Below are 20490 nucleotides of genomic sequence, written 5' to 3' on the forward strand. Positions count from 1 at the left end.
AATAATGAACGAGGAGCGCTGTAATTTTCGTATAAAAATCTGTAAAAGTTAAATTACAATTTTTTTATCGATTTCTTGCATCAGCTCATAACAATACTTATTTAATACAAAGTTCTGCAGTTTATTTGTGCACAAAATAAGTTTTTTAATTAAAAATAAGATTTTTTCGGCCAACTTAATACTAATTTATCTTTTTTAGTTTTAAAAGATAGATTTTAATTTTAAAGATAGAAGACTTGTTCTTATTACATATTTCAAATAAAATATTGTGTGGAGAGATGATAAATTACTAGAATCTAGTAATTTACCAACTTGCATGAATTTAGTTCAACATTCAGGATTGGTTGATCCAGTGGAAGAATCTAATCTCATCGGAGACGCTCCCAAAAAATCGCATCATGTGATTCAGGCTTAATATTGGTTCTTCAAAGGTTTGACATAAAATGCTTTGTCTACAATTTGTTTAGTTCTCGCAAAATCTGAATTATATTATTTGTTGTTACAGCGTGATATTATTGTCATAGTGGACGAAAATAGGGGAGATTTTTTCTTCAAACTTTAAAAGCAAAACGCAGCTCTAACCAAACGAATTGTTATCGAATCACTCTCGATTTTAACACCGATGTAAACTCTACCAACTCATACGAGACGTGTAGTATTATATAAAATTATTTTTGTATTTTACATTCAAAATGTATCGCAATGATAACAGATAATATTTGAAAATTATAATCGATCGCTCAAATCTTGAATAGACAAAAATGGCGATGGAAATGTGGAAGTATATTTTAGCACTTGTCATCGTAAATTCAGGTGAATATAATTTCATGTATATTTTGAGAAATCTAATTTCGATATTATTAAAAATAATCACTAATTACAAATTAATTTACAGTGGCCACTGAAAGAATAAAGGATATGATTTACATGCCTTTAGAGGGTGTAGCTGCTTGTTTCCGAAAGCATAATGGCACACATCAATTTGGATGCTCTTGTAAGAGTTTATTATTATCTTATTACATTTTTTTTTCTTATTTGGAATCTTCCAGCTCATATACGAGTTATTTTACACTCTACTTTGCAGATAAATTACAATATTTTATATATTTACAGCTAGTAGATTAGGAAGTGTAGGTGTCGTGCATCTGATCGAGGTAGATAATGATATTACTTGGATAGAAAAAAATGCCACTGCTGGTCCGTATACTGTAGTCCTTCCATTTGAGATGTTTACTAGAAAAACACTTGTAAAACTTCGAAATACGAATAATATAAATGGAGTGCTATTAACGAGAAATACTAGTCATGAACGTCCGACAATGTATTCACCTGAAGACCAGTGTCCAAATCGATATTCCGGTTATAAAAAATGTAACGACATGAAACCATGGAATCCTTTTGGATCTGCATTACTCATGGAAGACTGGCCATTTCCCATGTTTTATACAGAGGTTCGATTCATCTAAAGTTGTCAATTTAATTCCTATATGATTAATATTTTTACCATTAATATTATAACATATTTAATTTTTTTTTTATAATATGTGATTTAATATTTACTATTTTTATATAAATATATTTATTAATATTAAACATTAAAAGTAATGTTTTGTTTTTCAGAATCAAACTGCTTTGGAGGCCATAAGATCTTGTTTTGAGACACATAATGCTCACAATCTCGAGACGCAGTATCAGAGATCTCTTTGCGCGATAGAAATGAAATCATTCATGTATGCTGCCGTTAACTCGGAATCGTGTATAAAACGTACCGGTTTCAAGTTCAATTTTAATCCGATGCAATTTTGTGATCCACTTGGAGACAGAAACATCCATTGGCCTTTAGCGTCTCTCGATGAGAATAATAATACAGTAATAATGGTAACAGCACGATTGGACGCATCGTCATTATTCGATGGTATATCACCAGGTGCGCGCAACGTAGTGACAGGACTTGTGACATTACTCGCTACTGCATACTACTTGAACCACTTAAACGCCACTGTCGATAGTACGTGTTAATTTTCTCTACGAAATTATCACAAAAACTTTAATCCTTCTGCCAATGAATGGGTATCCGAGTATATTTAAAGTAACATTAAGTATTAAAACTGCATATTAAATATTAATATAACAAAATATAACGGGAAATAATATTCAATGCAATTACTTATAACAAATTATAAATCTAACAATTACTATAAAAAGAAATTGTCAGTGTAATGCAACCAAACGTGCAGTCGATAATCGGGTATTCAACATTGATGAAAAATTATGCATTGACATAAGGATTAATTACAATATGCACATATAATATATGTATATATTTATTCTTATTATTTCTAGAGACAAACGTTATATTCTCATTGCTGAATGGAGAGGCATTCGATTATATAGGATCTAGTCGTATGGTGTACGATTTGAAACAAAATAATTTTAATGCTCTCGGTGGAATTAATTTAAACATTGACGACATCAAGAGCGTGATTGAATTTGGTCAGTTAGATGGAGATGAAATATTTCTTCACAGCAATGGCGAAGATGGCGATATGATAAATCATTTGCAGAATGCGTTGAATGTATCGAACAGTAGTATTCTAACCGGTAGTGTGCCACCTACATCAGTGCAAAGTTTCCTGGAAGCAAAACCGAATCTAACAGCTGTTGTGATAAGCAGTCATGGAGTACAATTTAAGAATAAATACTATAATGGTATCTTAGACGATGCGGAAGGTCTTGGTTTTAATATGTAATAAGCTCTCTTTTATTTGAGATTCTAATGCATATTTCATGTGTTTTGCATTGAGATTTTCATATATCATGTTTTAGAAACGATACTAGAGGCGCGCTTGCAACAAATTTAGCGAAAATTGCTCTTCAGATCGCTAATGAACTTTATCGGATGGTGACAGGTAAGCAGGAACCGCAGCAACCTGTTGATCTACCAATGTCTCTGGAAAATCTTACTGCGGAAATGCTAGATTGTTATTTGGAGAGCGCAAAATGTAATCTCTTTCGTGCATCTTCGGCTCCCAATGCTAAATTGATTAATCAGGTCCTACCGTTATACGTTGGTGTGCACAGGGCACCCAATCTTGCGACAAGTTTAACAGGCCAGCTTTTAGCTCTCCTAACTGGTGAGAAACTCTTCGAGATGAATGAAACAACCTGCCACGAGAATCGTCTCGCTTGGATGAGCGGAACCAATTTTGAAGGCTTGTGTATAAACTCGACCGTGAATTATAGCTCAGCTATAAGTCCTGCGTTTATCATCGATGGTAGGTTCCTCATAATGGATATATAGAAAGTATAAAAAGTATCTATTTCGTCCTATATATTTATTGACGAATTATTTCAATGGTATCTTCTGTTGTAGGATATGACATGAAGTCCGGGGTCTATTCGACTTGGACAGAATCTGTATGGCAAACATTGAGCGTAAGAATGTTTCTTAAACCATCAGCAGCGACAGAACGCTTCAGTATGATCCTGGGTAGCATAATCGCCGGTACTTCATTTGTGTTAGTGTGGTTTATCAATAATCGAGCTGATATTTTATTTAATTCAAGGTTAGTATTATAGATATCCTATAGAGGATTTAAGGATTACTAAAAATAAATTTTAATATTATATCAATAAAACTGAAAATTCTGCTTTTCAGGAGAACAGTTGATTGCTAGGGATACGCTGCGGACCACATATCAATGATCAGGTTAGATAATTATCGCCAAGATCAAAATGTTCCAATAACTAGCCTCTAACCGTATGTGTGGTACGCCCTCGGACGATTTTTTCTAATTCCAATATTTGCACATATGTTACATTATCATCTCATAATTATTTTTATTATTTATCATCACCGTTTCATATATGCATCAATTGCATGAAAGAAAGATTATCAATTGATGCATCCTTAATATTTCTGAAATATGTAAATCACTAAACAAATCTTTCCTCCTATCTGCAATTCTCTTTTTTTCTGTATGATGTGATGAAATTAAATGTGTTTGAATTGTTTATAAAATTATGTACAAAAAAAAAAACAAAAAACGATCAAAATGGAAAGCTCGATAAATTCGGCAGCTTTGTATTTTGTATGTATATTAAATCACTGCACTTATTACTTTAAAAACTCCTGTTTCCTCACAGCATCAAAATATAATAAAAAGCGAAAAATTATATGAAATTAAATTTTAACGAAATAAATTAATTTTTTCATTAATCACATGTTCAGTAATATGATTGATAAAATACCGAAAACTCCCTTTTTTATCTTGTATTAATAAACATAAATGTAATTCGTTTGTATATGTGTATCTTACATTTCCAGCGAAAATTGAGATTCACAGTTATTTATTAATCCACGTTTTGCAATATTTTATATTATCGAATATATAAATAAGGACTAATTTATTTCGATATAAAAACATTACATGATTTTTCGCTTCTTCAAAGGATACCCAGAACAAATCTTTTTTTCATGCCTCTTCAAATTTAAATTTAAATTGAATCCTTTTAAGATAAAAAAAAGTGAAAGATTTTTTTAACTTTACACGAGTATTAAAGTCTCGTGTCGTGCTTCATAGTTGTCTAATATTTTTCACTTTGTATATATACAACTCTTCATTAAAACCGTGGAATAAAAACATGGTATATATATAGAAATATATATCAATAGTATTATAATAAATCATATCTTATATACATGTTGCGGTAAGAATAAAAAGAAAATAATGCAAGCGTGATGGCGTTTATTATCGATAAACAACTTATTTAACAGGGCTTTGATGTACATGGGAAAGAAGTATTTAATTTGTATATCTATGCTTCCTTTTTTTTAGTATACATGTAAGTATATAATATGTTTCTCATTTACGACTTGAAACTTGGACAAAGTTAGAAATGGGCCATTCTTGAAAAAAATTGATCGAGAGATTTGAGAAATATATATATAATATATATATATATAGTCTTCTTATTAGTAATATATCTCTCTCTTGAGTTTTAATTGGTTTTACGTCTATAAACGGAATTTTTGCATATTATTTGGTTCGCTTATTGGGTTTCTATTATTTTAAAACGCAATCTCACATTTTAAATATATATGCACAGAATGAAAACATGTGCACGATTTAAATGACATTTTCATTTTGTATTATACTAAACAAACGTGAACACAAAGTTTAAGAATATGGATATAATTCGGAAGAATAAAAAATAGGAAGATTCGAGTTTTTTTTTTTACAGTACGAAGACACAATTATGAAATCAATCTGGTTTCATTGCATAATTATGTTGCGCGCGTATAAATATTTTATAAAAAGTGACATGCTATTCACAGAATTCTAAGTGCAGATATAATTTCTCAAACTAGGATTCATCCATAAATTCCGAAAAATCTATGATCGATGTGACCACACGATTTGTTATCTATGTTATTTTGCGTGCCCATTCCTACCTTTACGTGTCCTCTTTTTTTATTCTTTAATCTAGTTTTCGATAGATAATTTTCGCATCGACGTTTTAATGCGGCAAAAGTGTTTACGTTTTCTACTTCGTATAAAGTATCCACATGCACGCGTCGTGATAAAGTTTTTTTCCTTATACAGAAACAACATCCGCATGTGCGAGAGGAAACGGAAGGTGTCTAAAGTGAAAAGATGCCAATAGTTTAAATATTTTAAATGCCACGACTTTTCTTCGTGCACACGTGCATATGGATAAAAAAGATAATTTCTACAACGCACGTCCCGACATACGTTCAACCTCTCCTCGGTAAAATTGTTTACGCTCTTTCTTCTCATTTCTAATTTTTTTTTAGTATACAAGGATGAAGTAGGAGGCTGGGCACCGCCCACCGAATTATCACAGTCGTCTGGTGCCGCAGCACATACGTATACGTGGTTCAGCCTTACAACCTACCTCTTAAATCTAAGCGTTATCTTAGAAATTTTATTTATCTCTCGAATTACAGTATAGTCCCGTACGACGAGAGAGAGGTGGCGATTTTTGTTGAAGCAATAATATTAATTAGGGAAAAAACCGATTTTTTTTCTCCCTTATTGCTTGTTACAAACAGTCCGATTGAGCACATAAAACGCAAATCCCTTTTTAGAGGATTTTTCCGAGCGAGTCTTTTTCGTTTTCAAAAAATTCGATAGACAAGATTGATATTTTTTCGCACAATTTTAATTACATTGTATTGCAATTATTAATTAATTATTTTTAGGCGGACTGACATCGTACACACGGAGCTATACTGTCAGCTGTCTGCAATTGATAATATCGTTTTACTCTTTACTCGTACCGCATTGTACATATTTCAAGTACGCATATCATAATCAATCGAAGCGACTGAAGCGAAGTTTTTATATTGCAAAAAAATAAGTATATATATATATATATATATATATATATATATATATATATATATATATGTTTAAAAACAATTTAAAAAAAACAATAAAAACTACAGAGTTCACTCTCGATTCGACCAAGTCGCGAGCTACTATAATGGAAGCACTCTGTCAATTGGCTATATACATCGGGAGATTCAATATATAAGAGAAGAGTAACGAGAAGTACAGGAGAGAAATTAATATTTGGCTATACTTAAGGCAACCGTACACTTCGGACACTGCAGGCTGCGTCGTATGACATATTTTCCTCCTATGATCGAATGACTAGTGTCGTTTCGCTTATCGAGTGAACGAGGAAAACGACGGTGACAAATGTATATTGGCAGAGTTGTGATAAGTTAAGCCGCGAAATGAGAATTCTCCACGATCTGTGTGTGTGTGTGTGTATGTGTGTGTGTTAGTTCATTAAGGGGAAGATAATTACAATCTTTCTACTGGAACTGTGTCGGACAACTAATTTTTCGCTACGTTACTTTACGTCCCGAAAAACTAACAGGATAAGATGGCTTTAACCATTCGCTTTAAAAATCTCGATGGACGGATCGCGTGGAAACGATAGATCGGAAAAGCATAAATGTACATGCGTATATATGTGCAAGATCGGGGGAAGAACGGTATGTACACGAATATATATGTTTCAGCGAGAACAGCCACAGTTTGTCGTAGTTTGATATAAAAACTCTTGCTGGACTCAAAGAAGGGAGGCTCGAAAAATAAACGAGCTCTTCCGCGCATTTAAAGTACATGAAGGAAGAATTTCTGCCGTTTATAGTAAAACGTAATGATCACATGTAGACAGCTATTAGTGCGCATAAACATTAATATTCTAAAAAAAAAAGACGTAAATGTATGTCGTCGGATATATCCAATTTTTTCTCAGTTACAAGAAAAGTATTAACTTTTCTTTTACATACTCGATAATATTTGTTCTTTGTTTTTATCTCTCTTTCTCTCGCTCTCTTTCTCTCTCTCTCTTTCTCTCTATCTCACACTAACAGTTCCACATGTAATATGTACAATAGTATCATGTAACGTGTAGTACACGCGCGCTCAGGGACGACACTTAGATTTTAAAAATATATAATTGTCATATATTTAATGTAAATATTATATATCATCATTGCGTTGTGTATTGTGTTGCTGCTGCTGTTGTTGTTATTACTATTATCATTATTATCATTATTTTATAATTGTAGTTATAATTATTATCATTATCAATAGCGTAATAATAATTATTATTATCATTATTAGTTATATTTTATTTGTATATTATTATTATTATCATGGAGGGACAGCGCTTTGCTATGCCACGACACTGCAGAGCTGAACAAAGACTAAACGCGGAAGTTACCACGCTCTTTAATGGCACGAAAAAGTACAATTAATATTGCATTACTAGCTATGTCCTCATCATTTGAAAATTAAATAAGTATCCATTTTTTAACTTTCCACAAACGCGTCTGATCAAATGTTTTTTGTTTACAATTATTTATTGTGTATTAATGACCAATAATCCAATTACCATTTCATTATCCGCGTATCGCATTCCATTTTATACAAATTATAAAACAGATGTAAATTTCTATTTATAAAGCTTAGAATTATAACTGCAAACGGAAAAAATGCAGACCAGTATTTTGTTGCGACACAAAAAATGACAATTATTGTAATAGGAGCAGTATGAGTATTAATAGTAGCAGTAATAGCAGTAGCATTAGTGGTAGCGATAGTGTTAATAATAACAGTAGTAGTAATAGTACTTGTAATAATAGTAAAAGTCACATAGTATAGTAATAGTAGTAATAGCAATAATGGAAGGAATAGCAATAGTATTATTATTAGTAGTAATACTATTACTAGTAATAGCAGTATATTAATAATAGCAATAGTTATAGTAATAGCAATAGTAGTGGATGTTGTAGTAGTAGTAGTCGAATAGTAGAAACAGTATTAATCGTAACAATAGTAATAATAATAATATTGTTGATGAAGCTAACAAAAGATAGAGATTTGATTTTATCTGCTTTGTTTTATTACATCTAATAAAATTTTAAGTTGTGTGTGTGTGCGTGTATTTGTTGTGTGATGAAAAACTAACCATAATTGATTGAGGCAATTAATATATTATATTAAAATACATAAAAAAGAAAGTTTTTACACGCGATATAATTCATCAATAGTACATATTTGAAAATGTACATAAAAAATAAGGAAAATGAATAATCTAATAACTAAAAAAAAATCTTTTCATAATGAATTCTTGTCCGACAAATCGTTAATCTTACATTTAAAACGTTGACTGCCTAGCGAATTTGATGACACATGACTACCATAATAGTCAACGTCTAAACCAATATATATTTTAAAATTTTTATAGATGTCAAATAAATTATCGGGGACGTACGTTATAAGAAAAAATAAACTAATAAAAAAGTATGATTCGGAAGAAAACTCAAATTTATTTTCACTACTCGCGCGATTATTCACTTGAAAATTTGTCATCAAAAATAAATAACATTTCTTGTAGCTTAATGCAAATATATATTTGCGTTTAAATTAGATGTATTTAAGTAAACTGCTCTCTCTTTTTAGTACCTATTCAATCTCAGTTCTCGTTTCTCATGTTATATATGATGAAATATATTCAATCGTGAAAAAATATATCCATCATAATATAAACCAAGATTAAAAATGTAATCAATCATTATAAAAAAAAAGCTAATAGTTTGGGTAGATGACGAATAGTCAGTGTCGAATGATCAGAGAGCGTGATAACCTCTACCCACTTATTCTTAACTTTCGCAAGATTAATTACGTATTTGACAGTTAAAGCGATATCTATACCCGAATACCTTAATACTGTAATGAGCAACTGGATTTGAAGGTACCGTAAAGAGGTTGACGTTTCGGTGATCGACAGAGGTCAGTGAAGATCATCTTCATCGCTATCATTACCGTCTTTCGATCTAGCGGCACCTCCCTCACCGTCGCTAGAACCCGAATCACTCGCCGAATCTTCGGACTGCCAGCCTGCTTGTTGTTGTTGAGCCGCTTGTTGTTGTACAGCGTGTTTCGAAACTTTGTGACGTTTACCAGCACGCGAAGCAGTATCCGCGCCCGCGTTATCTAGCATGGGTTGTAGAATCCTTCGACGAGCATTGATAAACCAGTTATTTACTTGTAGCAGCGTTAAATTCGTCTCGCTGGCGATTTGACGCTTTTCATCTTCGGTTGGGTAAGGATGCTGCGAATAAATATGCGTGTGTCGTAAGATTGTAATTGAATGTGTCAAGACTATACGGCTGTTCTGCACACAATGGTAAATTATCGGTATCCCAGGTACTTACTACTAAATGCTGAAAGAGCCACGTCCGCATAATGCTAGTAGCATGTTTAGGCAAAACACCACGCTTCTGACGTCCCTTTCTAGCGCTACTGTGATTACTTCTATGATTCCCAGCGTGATTCGAGGCCGCGTTGCTGGCACCTTCCTCCTCGTCCTCACTCGCTGCCGGAGAAGGCGAGCCTGCAACAGTAATGTCTAACCACGATCGACGTGTTTGATATACTCGTAATTTACAACGTGATATAATATAATGGGGCGATTTGATACGTTGAGGAAAATGTATTTTTTTTCACGCGCGCGCATACATATACGTATATGTGTGTATATACATACATACATACATACATACATACATACATATATATATATATATATATATATATATATATTTATATATTTATTTATTTATGCATACGTATATAACGAAATGAAAGAAACACGTTATATTCCTAACCGAAATACTTTTCATCATTAGCATTTCCGACATCCGCGTATTCCGCGTTTTCTCGTTCTCGCAACGCAACTAGTCCCCAGTATCCAGCCTCTTCCAAATATATTCTGTTGGAGATAGTTCGTAGATACTCGTTATCGTCATCTATAATAAATTTTAACCAGATTCGCTATAAAAGGGAGATGTAAAAGTTGTCGTCAAGAAATGTTGCTTTATCCCAGGAAGAGAAAAGAAAAAAAAAGATTGACTGAAAGTACACAGCGATTCGGCTAGAATGTGTTACATTCGATCGGCGAGAACGAGCGACCGGATGAAAAGAACGACTCTCGCGGACTCACCTTGACCGACAAACATGTCGTTAACCGGGGTGCATCCATGCGCCCCGATCTGCGAGAGAGGCGTGCTTCCGTGCACCGCAGACGGTGAGAGTGGATCGTCGCGGTCTTGGCTAGCGGATTTGCCCGAGTTGCGCTGGATGGCGGAAGACGACGATCGGACCGGTTGATTATCGTGATTATCGCTCTCTTCTCGCGGATTCGCACCGTCGTTCTCCGCCAGTCCGGAGTCCCCTCGGCTCACTCTGAATCCGTTAGCTCCCGACTCAACATCATTGCCTGTAGATGACAGCACCTGGCAAATATATGTCTCAACTAGCCGTCAGAGAGCAGGGATGGGAATTCTGTAATCATCTCAAGAGATGTACGCTCGTGGAGATTGGAAATTTCCATTTAAACGCGTTACTGTGTCTTAATTAGAGCCTATTTCTGACTGTATCGAGTCTTCAAGTACTTGACCTAACAAAGAAGATATATATTAAGAAGAAGAAGAACCCCTTATAGCTGTTGGTGAGAACTAATCAACCGTTGAAGAAGAGGTATACGCTCGTGGCGTGGTATATCGAATCGGTTGATCGGCTAATGAATTTCCCTTGCCACTCCCGCGCGTACATCCCTTCGACTATAAGGATATCTACGTTGGTAAGGGGAGTAGACAGACCAGGGCGTATATCGGACAAACGTCTAACCTGCAACGGACTGCTGCCATTGCTTCCACTCGACGGACCCATATCGTGCCCATGGTGGCTGTAGTCGCTGCGTAACAGATTCTCGCTCTGCATCTTGCCTTTCAGGCAAGTAATGTACCTGTTGCAAAAGTCCTTGCACAGCTCCTGCACCTTCTCCAATTCCAGGAGGTGGATACGCAGCACCTGTATCGCCTTGATCATCTGCAATGTTCGCAAGAGGAATGAGAGCTCCAGTTTTCATTAATGCTGATCGTCTTTTCGCGCACGCTTCATTTGTTCCCCGAATCATTCTACTAGAATACGAAAAACACTAGCGGATCCTGAAGTCAATTTTTATTGGTATTACACTTGGGGCCGATTGTTCCAACTTCTTGGTCAATTTTACTTGACAGATAGCATATGTTCGTCATTTTTTAAAAACTTATTTGAAAAAAGACGAAGATATGCTATCTGTCGGGTTAAATTTACCAAGAGATTGGAACAACCGGCCCTTGGTTTTTTAAATTATTTATATATTCTTTTAACTATTTTCTAATTTCTTTTAAATTTTATTTAAATCTAGACCCTAACAGTACACATATCCCGAAGACGTTTAGAGAACATCCCGAGGATGTTCGAATGTCCTCTGAATATCTTTCGAATATGTTGTGCTATTAGAGGAAGAGCAGAGTTTTATCCCAATCTCCCCCAGGATTGGCCAGTAAGAAAAAACAACTAAGGAGAAGAAGAAAAAAAGCAAAATCCAGAGTCTTACCAAACCGTCAATCTCGGGGTCATTGATCAGGAAGGGCTTTCGGTCTCTTTCTTGGTGCTGGACGAAAGCCTGTATATCCATGTTGAAGCTTTCGGACGTGGAGTTGTCCGAGCTCTGGGTCGCCTGTTCGCATCTTTCGAAGAGTAACGCCAGCAGCGGGAAGAGCGGATGCTTGTAAACGGCCCTCTTGTCGGCCTCGAACTGGGCCTGATCTTGATGAGTCGTATAGTCGGCGACCCCACTCGCAGGGTCCTGATCGTATCCGGGAGTCACCATCGCTAGCGCAACGGCGGTGTTACCCTCTTGCATCCTGTCGCACGTTTTCGCGGATTCGTCACTCTTCTAATCGACATCGATCTTGTCGTCGTCTCTCCTTTTAAGCGTGCTCTTACCTATCATTCCCCCTCGGCAATCTTCATTCTCTCTCTTCGTTCCCTGACGCTTCCAGCGACTCGTTTATTTAAACGCGCGCTCGTCCGCTTAATCTGTGACAATCTGACAGAAAAGGCACAAGCGCCATAGAATTATCCTATTTTTTTTTTTTTTTTTTTACTATCATCATATATTATTTATTTATCGTTGTGTATTTATTATTATATTGTATGTATATTTATTATTATATTATATTTATTATACGAGCCTTCATTTGTTCTACAATTTTTAAGATTTGAATGTTTCTGCTCGCAATATTAAGCTCCGAAAAACGGAGAGAGGAAAAATTGAGAGAGAGAGAACGCGGAAGACAAAGATCAATAAAAAAAAAAAAAAAGTAAACGGAGAAGAGGAAAAAATATCCCCCCTCCTTCTGCCACGCCAATCGAACGATGCGGCACCGCATTTAAATGTCATCATTAGACAGCATCGGCGCCATCGGCGTTAGGGGTTTCATCGATTTCGAACGACATATCTCTTTTGTGAATAAATAAAATCTGCAGAGGGGGGAGGGGGAGAGACTACAAACTTTCGGAAATTTGCATACATCCCGACATATTTAACAATTCGATAAAAAAAAATTCTTTTTTTTTTTTTATTTATTATTAAAATTAAATTAACCCTCAGAGTTACCACTCATTTTTGGCCACCCTATATTTTACCACTCATGGGTTAGAGTAACCCAGAGTCTTCTTTTGTTTATATTTCTGGATCTAATGAAGCTATTTTAAAGTATTTTTTTTTTATAAGAAAAAAGAATATATCGGTACAAATGTCACCAGATTCGAGATATTTGAGAAAAAAATGATCTTCTAAAATTTCGAAAAAAAAAAAAAAAAAATCATTTTTGATACGGGTTAACGTAACCCAGAGAGGGTTATATATTCTTATTAAAATTTGTAATCACAATTCTTTTGAATCTTCTCGAGAGAAGAAAATATTTGACAGGTTTCGATCGAAATGTCAAACGCGCCGAGGCTTCTCGAGCACGTGTCCGTCGCTCGCTCTCGTTCGGAGGAGACGCGGAGCGTTCCGGCACCGTGTTTACAACCCGTCGATCATCGACTGGGCCTAACCTCTCCTCCGTCGAGTTGCGTAGATCGCGCGCAACTCGGCGGCCCGCGCACGAGCGGAGCAAAAAAAAAGTCATATAGTTAAAACACACGCCCTACGGATGTTACACTCGCGCCTCCTCCCCTCGCAACCTGTCATTTCTCGTTCGATAACTAATAAGGATAATCTCTCTCTCTCTCTCCCTCTATCTCTTTCCATCTCTCTGTCTCTTTCTCTCTCCTGTGGAGAGAGAGAGAAGCCTGTAATAAACGATGCGTTTAGACGAAATTTTTGGGAAATCGACGCGTAGATTGCGAGAGCACGATTAAATGTCAAAAAGTCGTCAGCTGACAGTAACTGAATTGAAATAAATCATGCCAAGTTGTATTTAGTAAACAAGAAAATCGCACGGAAATTCCTCGTCGATTCTCATACAAAAATGTCGAACGACACGAAGGCTGATTAAATCTGGAGCGATATTTTCAACATACATATATATATACATACATACAATATTCAACATGAACGTATGCATACATATTTTTTTCGAAAACGATTTTTCAAGGTAGACCCAACTCGATTAAAATCAAAATCAAAATTATTAAGTGCAACCATCATAAACACGTATATTAGCGATGCTAATCTTCTACTCTAGCGATATATTTTTTCAGGCAGAATCTCCTTCCGAGATCGTAAATAAGTATTTAATAAGTAACCGCGCAACGATCCCAGGAGAAGAGGACGACGTCGCGTCGTCCTCGGTCGAGGATGGCGAAGTGGCTACGCACGGACGCTCGGAAAAATTGGAAAATCCCGTGGAAAAAAAATGGGCGTTCACTTTCCACGCGCGTGGAAAGAAGACGATAATAGAGCGGATGGAAAAAACGAAGGGCGAACCTAACCTCGCGAGCGGGACGGGAGCGATTCGCCGACGAATCTCGAAATTCGTCGGCCCACTCGACAACGCAGAATCCGCAAATTATCTCGGCGCCCTTACCGTGAACGGATCCGTGGATGAAGATGATCCCCCGTCGACGAAGACACCTCGAGCGACTTGATACGCCCGCGCGCGCGGCTCACCTCGTTTTATTTTATCGCGACTTTACGATGCGATGCGATATCGAACCGTGTCGTAGGAGTCGACGGAGCGACTCGAGAGAGGCTACTCCGGGGTCGCCTCCCGCCAGTACACGTGCCCGGGGAGTCCGTTCCGCGGGGCAACGTCTCGCCGGTTCTGCACGCCGCCCCTGGTTCACGTTTCACTGTCCTCCCGAGTCTCGTGTTTACCACGCTCACTCTCTTCACGTACACGATAAATTCGAGTAACCGGACATTTTTCAACGCGACCGTCCACCCCGTCCGTCTCCTTCCACCGTCTCGTCTTTTGTGACGTCACCGATTCAATACTTTTCGCGAAGGTTTCTCGCCGCCGCGGCGGCGGCGCTCCAGTGACGCGCCGCGCGAATGACAGATGACGCCACGTGTCCGCGCGTCTCTGCTCGCCTGACTTCACGGCGCATGCGCCGCGCCGACTCGTCTGCCCTGCGGCCGCGTCCCGGGTCTCTCTCGTCGTCGCTTCGAATTTACGCGTTACTTCGGAGGTATATCTTCTCGTAATTCCAGTTTATTTATTTTAGGCCAATTTCAACGACGCCGATTAACTTAAACCTCTGATTAAACTGTATCTTTATCTCTTTTCAGATACGTTCTTAAAAAAAGATAAAAATATATGTATAGTTAACTGGAGGTTAAAGTTAACCGAGTTAACTTCGTGAAGTTGGCTCTTTGATACTTCTTTTATATTTTATATATATGGAACTGTAATAATATGTAAATAGTAAAGGATATATCTGTGATAAAGAGGAACTGAGGACTTCTCACGATAGGATTTCATATTATGTTGATTTCGAACAATAAGGTTAGATGTTCGATTATTGTCAAATATATGGATTTATGTTATTTAATCATGCAGGTATGCGTAAAATAAATATAAATATTAATTAGCGTTTTAGAGAAAAATATCAAAGCTATAAACAATGACTGCGTTCAGAAGCCTCAACAGTTGAGCAACGTTAATATATTATATCGTCATTTATTATATAAATTCTAGTAATGTTGCTCAACTGTTGAGGCTTCTGAACGCAGCCAATGATTTTCTTGTCTCTCTCTAAAAAATATTAATAAAATGTTCAAAATATAAAATATTATAAAAAAATATTAAACAATTGAATTATTCTTTTCATTGCATTAAAACTCTAAATTATCATTCTGTTAACAAAAGTTAATATATTTTATAAATGTTTAATATTATTTTATGAATAAAGGAAGCAATCTAAATTATCTGTAATTTTGGGCTATCAAACAAAAAAAACGACATGAAAATGATAATTTTTTTTTAATAATAACGTAAAAAAATCAACTTAAAAAAATTTGATTCTTATGCTTGAGATTTATCTTTTATCTTTCCTAAAGCAAGGAGAGAAATTAATTTTTATTTCTTTTATACAGGTATTTTTTTCACGCGAATCTCAATACGATCACGTGCGGTTTCATTCATCGATCGTCTCGAGTTTCGCAGAGATGCTGAAGATGTAGCCACTTTGACTAAGCGCTGTTATTCTTCGATAGCGATCGATCGCATTCTCGCCTCGCAGTTTCAACCAGCTAGGATTTCAACTGACGATTATTAAGTTCGAGAGAAGGTCACTTTGAAAAATCTATACACACTCCCATTAAATCATTTCGTCGATTAGAACCTTCGCTTTACTTTCTCGGGCAAGAAGTATTTTTTATTTTTATTACAAGATATTTATCGATTATACGTAAAACAATAATGTTAAATTTAAATCTAGATTCTGTACTTTATTTATAAATATATAATATACATTCTTCGGATGGAGACTCGATTTGCGCTATTATAAAAATATAAAATCGCTTCTACGACTCATTGTTAGAAATATCGAGGAGAGATATTATATTTCTCAACGCTTCCCTCACCTGTTTCGATGAGTAATTACGAGTACCTAATGGTTATCTTATCGCTTTACTTCGTTATCGTACGCAAAGTCGCGTTGATACGGCCGGGTCAATTACAGTTGACGCCGCTTAAAGAGAGAACTTAGTTGTCATCCTTCCTCCGTAAGGATGGATCTCCGAAAATCGATTCCTTTGCTCGCGCTATTCCTTCTTGCAAAATGCGAAAATGGTACGGAAGACGCGATTACAGATTCGAACGCGATTAACAGCGAAAATACTTCGCCGGAATCAGCGATCTTATGCAACGTGTGCGCTTGTACAGGTAGTCGAAACTCTCATCCGATGTTCATTAAAATTATATTCCATTATATGTGCTTCGAGTGATGGATGAAGCTTGTTTCAAATTGTCTGATGTTAAAAATTAATAATTATAATTAATAATTATATATTACGTAATTAAGGTAAAATATATGTGTTTAGATGGCTACGTAAACTGCAGTGGCCGAGCTTTGCAAAATCACTTTGAGGATTCGCAGTGGTCGAACGTAACGGCTAAAGAGATTTCCTTCGAGCGCAATCGCTTGGTACACCTCACGCCTTTTCCGAAGATAATCGTCGAGAAGATAATTCTGCGAAAAAATCAAATCAGCACAATCGATCGTCGTGCTTTTAAGGAACTCGTTAATCTTACCGAACTGGACCTGAGTAGTAATCAGCTCACGTCGGAGCGACTAGGACCGCACATTTTCGAGGTAACGAAAGATATCGCAAATTGATATTAATAATACCGTCTCGAGAAGAGACAAACCTAAATTTTCCTCTGATTGTGATTCATCGATTAGTAAGAAATACTTTAAACTCTCAATTTTAATCGTAAATTCTTTGCTCACGTATATAATTAGTTTTATCACTAAAGAACAATGAAATTCTTTTCTTTTTTTAACCGATAACATTTTAAAAGGATACCGTCAGTTATATAAATTATTTATTTAGTTGAAAATAACCTTGAAGCTTTTTTTTGTATTCGGCTTAAATTGATAAATTAAATTTACAAGAACTTCATGGAATATAAAAAAAGATTTTACGCTCTTCAGATTTAAAATAATAGCTAATAAATTTTAGATTTAGAATTTTAGAATTGATATAGATATAGGTATTTAATATAAAAGTATTATTACATTTATATATAACAATAAATTGATTTTTAATTCTATTAAAATTAAATATATTTATAATTTTATAATCTTAAATACATAAAGTTTCTTTTCAAATCAATTTTACACTTCTAATTCTTCTTTTTTTGATATAAAATTATCATTACATTTTTATACAACAAAAAAACTTTTTGATTTTAAATTTTATTAAAATTAAATATATTTATAATTCTGTTACAACAATTTTCAATAAAAATGTTGAGCTGCTAAATGTTTGTGATTATATTTATTTTTGTATATGGATTATTTACTTACTTTATCAGATAAATTGCATTCTTCTTCAGACGTTAAATAATTGCGCGTGACTTTTCTTGTTTCTTCTTCATTGCACTTAAAAAAATAAGTTATCTTTGTTTCTTTATGTCCGTACACAAGATTATTATTATTTTCTGTACAAGATTATTATTATTTTTGTCTTAGGGCCAATTTTCGCCAGAAGCGTATGAGCCTTTACCGTTGAAAATATTGAACCTATCTTTTAACATACTCCAATGGTTACATCAGAGTATATTTGAGCACATGGTCAGTATCGAGGTGTTGGATCTTTCCGGGAATCCCTTTGGTGTATTTGATTATCGTACATCAATAGCTATCACTAGCTTGTCATACTTGCAAGAATTAAATCTCAGTTATTGTAAACTGAAGGAATTACCGAATCTTCAGTTCCATAATGCCAGGTAAGAAGGGCGAAGACACTGCCAGAGTGTCGAAGTATTTTTTTAATTCTCTTTTCAAAATTTTACCGTTCTCTTTTTCTCATAGACATTTGAAAAAACTGAGCTTGGCCGTCAACGAGTTCACAAATTTGCCCAGATCGTTAGAAGAAGCCGAAGTCTTGGAGTACTTAAATTTGGATGGCAACCCGATACGCGTCATCAATAACGCAAACGCCTTTCCCAATTTAACGAAATTACGGGAGCTTAGTCTGTGCAACATGCCAAATTTAACGACGATTGGAAATGGCGGCTTATCGGGATTAATCGGCCTGGAGGATCTCCGCGTGCGAAACTGCAAGAAATTGGAAGTGATCGAGGAATACTCGATCGCGGTCACGGTATGTCGAACATAATTAATCAAAAGATAATATATGCGACAGATTAAAAACACAAGAATTATTTCGTAGACAACCAGGGGAATGGTATGGCCGATGTTGAAGAAACTGGATCTATCCTCTAACGCGATACAATACTTGCCGTCGTTACTCCTTGACAGATGGGACAAACTTGAGGAATTGCATCTGATGCACAATCGTTGGAGTTGTGATTGTCAAAATCAATATCTGGTAAGTCTCGACCCGGAGAGAAATCAAGTATTTTAAAAAAAATAGTATTCAAATCTTGTATATAAACGATAAAAAATTATCTAAAAAAATAAATAATTTATTAAACATTCAGAAACATAAATGCGATTAAGTTGATCGTATGTCACAATAAATTTATAACTGACTTTAAACAATAGTGAAAAAATATCTTTATTTATAAGCATCTTTGCTGGATAACAAACTAATTTTTCGAATTAAATCGAATTAGGCGAGTAATGCAATCTCTTTCATAGGTCACAACCATATTGCCGGAATATGCGGAGAAAAAAAAGACCAAAGTCGAAGAGCTCACCTGTTCCGCGCCGCCGGAACACGCTGGTAAGAGCCTAGCATCCTTGGCCGATCGACACCTACGTTGCTTGGATCTGTACGACGCGCGACCGGAGAAGGACGCCGCGATACTCGTAGGGATGCTAATCGGCCTGCTCATCGCGATTCCAGTCGGCATGGCGCTCTTCGCCTTCTGGCGACGCGGCTTCTTCTTCTGCGGCTCGCAGGGTCCCGCCAGTTTCTCCCGCGCCTTTTACAAGCGCGCATCCAACGACGACGACATTTGATAATTTCACGTATTCTTTAGCAACAGTTAAGTAGACGAGAGAGCTCTGCTACATATATATTTTTATTCAATATTAAGAGACAATTTACATTCATCGTCAAACAGCGAAATTCGTAGTACATATGACACACGTACATCTAGTCCAACAACATAGTTCTTTCAAATATGTTTTGTATGTATTTCATTAAGCTACAAATCTCGATCATTGTCGAGAGAGCTAATATAAATAGGTATATGGACGTATTTTCCGTTCTAGTAAGCGCATTACTGAAACGCGTAGAGTTTATTACGGCTTTGTGTAATAAACAATCTGAAAATCAATGCATGTCGCTCTTTTCCGTCTAACGAGTCCCCGGAGGATTCACGGAGAGCCAAGCAGAAGGACGCGTCTCGAGCCTCCGTCGAAACTCCGGACACGATGGATTTTCGGCTTTACAAGCGAGCCAGCCGGAGGGCGGCTCTGCCACAGTAGTACAGTATGCGCGGGGAGAAAGGAGGAGGGGAAGAGCAACGGGATGAGGGCGAGGTGACGCGACGCCGAGCGGACGGATGGACACGCGCCGGTAACGCAATTACCGCGACGTTAATTTACTCAATAATCGCAGGAGCAACCCCGTCTAAATGTCGACACGCGTCCCTCGACCCTAATCATACCCCGGCTCTCGGTCGTCGTCGCGATAGCACAACGTTGTGTTGGAGAAAGATTCGAAGAGATTCCCGATTGAGATTAACGCGACCGCTAAAGTATAAAGAAATACCCATGTTTTTTTTCATCCCTCTCTTTTTTGTATTCTCTTTTTTTTATAATATTTTCACACCATCGTCAACGCGTTCGAAAGAGCGAGATGTACGTTTATTGTTCAGATAATTAAATAGAACGCGGGTCATTATTGTTCTCTATTAAACTCTCGCATTGCTTGTACGTGATTATTTATCGTCTCTATCAG

The 20490-nt window shown here is 36.1% G+C and overlaps 3 protein-coding genes across 6 annotated transcripts; 2 read left to right on the forward strand and 1 right to left on the reverse strand.

Moving 5' to 3' along the window:
- Positions 1-351: 351 nt before the first annotated feature.
- Positions 352-4219, forward strand: Nct (Nicastrin). 2 transcript variants are annotated; one of them, XM_029313881.2, is made up of 9 exons: positions 352-431; positions 506-813; positions 896-994; positions 1114-1451; positions 1621-2008; positions 2344-2746; positions 2827-3275; positions 3374-3566; positions 3659-4219. In XM_029313881.2, exons 2-9 carry the CDS (start codon positions 762-764, stop codon positions 3675-3677), a joined length of 1941 nt encoding a protein of 646 aa, XP_029169714.1. In that variant the 5' UTR covers positions 352-431; positions 506-761; the 3' UTR covers positions 3678-4219. The 2 variants fall into 2 exon arrangements, with proteins under 2 accessions (XP_029169714.1, XP_085341140.1); XM_085485014.1 differs by lacking the exon at positions 352-431 and having other exon boundaries at positions 438-813.
- Positions 4220-4731: 512 nt separating this feature from the next.
- On the reverse strand, positions 4732-14896 carry LOC114939539 (homeobox protein PKNOX2). 3 transcript variants are annotated; one of them, XM_029313858.2, is made up of 7 exons: positions 14474-14896; positions 11992-12486; positions 11238-11438; positions 10552-10843; positions 10217-10357; positions 9764-9957; positions 4732-9660 (listed from the first exon to the last, which is right to left on the reverse strand). In XM_029313858.2, the coding sequence occupies exons 2-7, from the start codon at positions 12298-12300 to the stop codon at positions 9340-9342; spliced, it is 1458 nt and encodes a 485-aa protein (XP_029169691.1). In that variant the 5' UTR covers positions 12301-12486; positions 14474-14896; the 3' UTR covers positions 4732-9339. The 3 variants fall into 3 exon arrangements, with proteins under 3 accessions (XP_029169691.1, XP_029169689.1, XP_029169688.1); XM_029313856.2 differs by lacking the exon at positions 10217-10357 and having other exon boundaries at positions 11992-12301; positions 12384-12486; positions 14474-14891; XM_029313855.2 differs by lacking the exon at positions 10217-10357 and having other exon boundaries at positions 14474-14890.
- A 1646-nt stretch (positions 14897-16542) lies between these two features.
- LOC114939538 (toll-like receptor 7) lies at positions 16543-19864 on the forward strand. Its single transcript, XM_029313854.2, has 6 exons — positions 16543-16774; positions 16933-17204; positions 18087-18343; positions 18429-18720; positions 18790-18948; positions 19221-19864. The coding sequence occupies exons 1-6, from the start codon at positions 16621-16623 to the stop codon at positions 19542-19544; spliced, it is 1458 nt and encodes a 485-aa protein (XP_029169687.1). The 5' UTR covers positions 16543-16620; the 3' UTR covers positions 19545-19864.
- Positions 19865-20490: the final 626 nt, after the last annotated feature.

Source organism: Nylanderia fulva, unplaced genomic scaffold (genome assembly GCF_048542155.1).
Source record: "Nylanderia fulva isolate GAGA-0341 unplaced genomic scaffold, ASM4854215v1 Scaffold1, whole genome shotgun sequence".
Classification (NCBI taxonomy): Eukaryota; Metazoa; Arthropoda; class Insecta; order Hymenoptera; family Formicidae; genus Nylanderia; species Nylanderia fulva.

Bases quoted from the DNA above. Each gene is read 5' to 3' on its own strand.
- LOC114939538 (XM_029313854.2), top strand. From the start codon at position 16,621: ATGGATCTCCGAAAATCGATTCCTTTGCTCGCGCTATTCCTTCTTGCA. The intron at 16,775-16,932 runs GTAGTCGAAACT...ATATGTGTTTAG, and splicing joins CAACGTGTGCGCTTGTACAG to ATGGCTACGTAAACTGCAGT. The intron at 18,721-18,789 runs GTATGTCGAACA...ATTATTTCGTAG, and splicing joins AATACTCGATCGCGGTCACG to ACAACCAGGGGAATGGTATG.
- LOC114939539 (XM_029313858.2), bottom strand. From the start codon at position 12,300: ATGCAAGAGGGTAACACCGCCGTTGCGCTAGCGATGGTGACTCCCGGA. The intron at 11,439-11,991 runs GTAAGACTCTGG...CGAACATTGCAG, and splicing joins ACCCCGAGATTGACGGTTTG to ATGATCAAGGCGATACAGGT. The intron at 9,661-9,763 runs GTAAGTACCTGG...ATTTATTCGCAG, and splicing joins GGCTCTTTCAGCATTTAGTA to CATCCTTACCCAACCGAAGA.
- Nct (XM_029313881.2), top strand. From the start codon at position 762: ATGGCGATGGAAATGTGGAAGTATATTTTAGCACTTGTCATCGTAAAT. The intron at 814-895 runs GTGAATATAATT...ATTAATTTACAG, and splicing joins ACTTGTCATCGTAAATTCAG to TGGCCACTGAAAGAATAAAG. The intron at 2,009-2,343 runs GTACGTGTTAAT...TATTATTTCTAG, and splicing joins CTTAAACGCCACTGTCGATA to AGACAAACGTTATATTCTCA.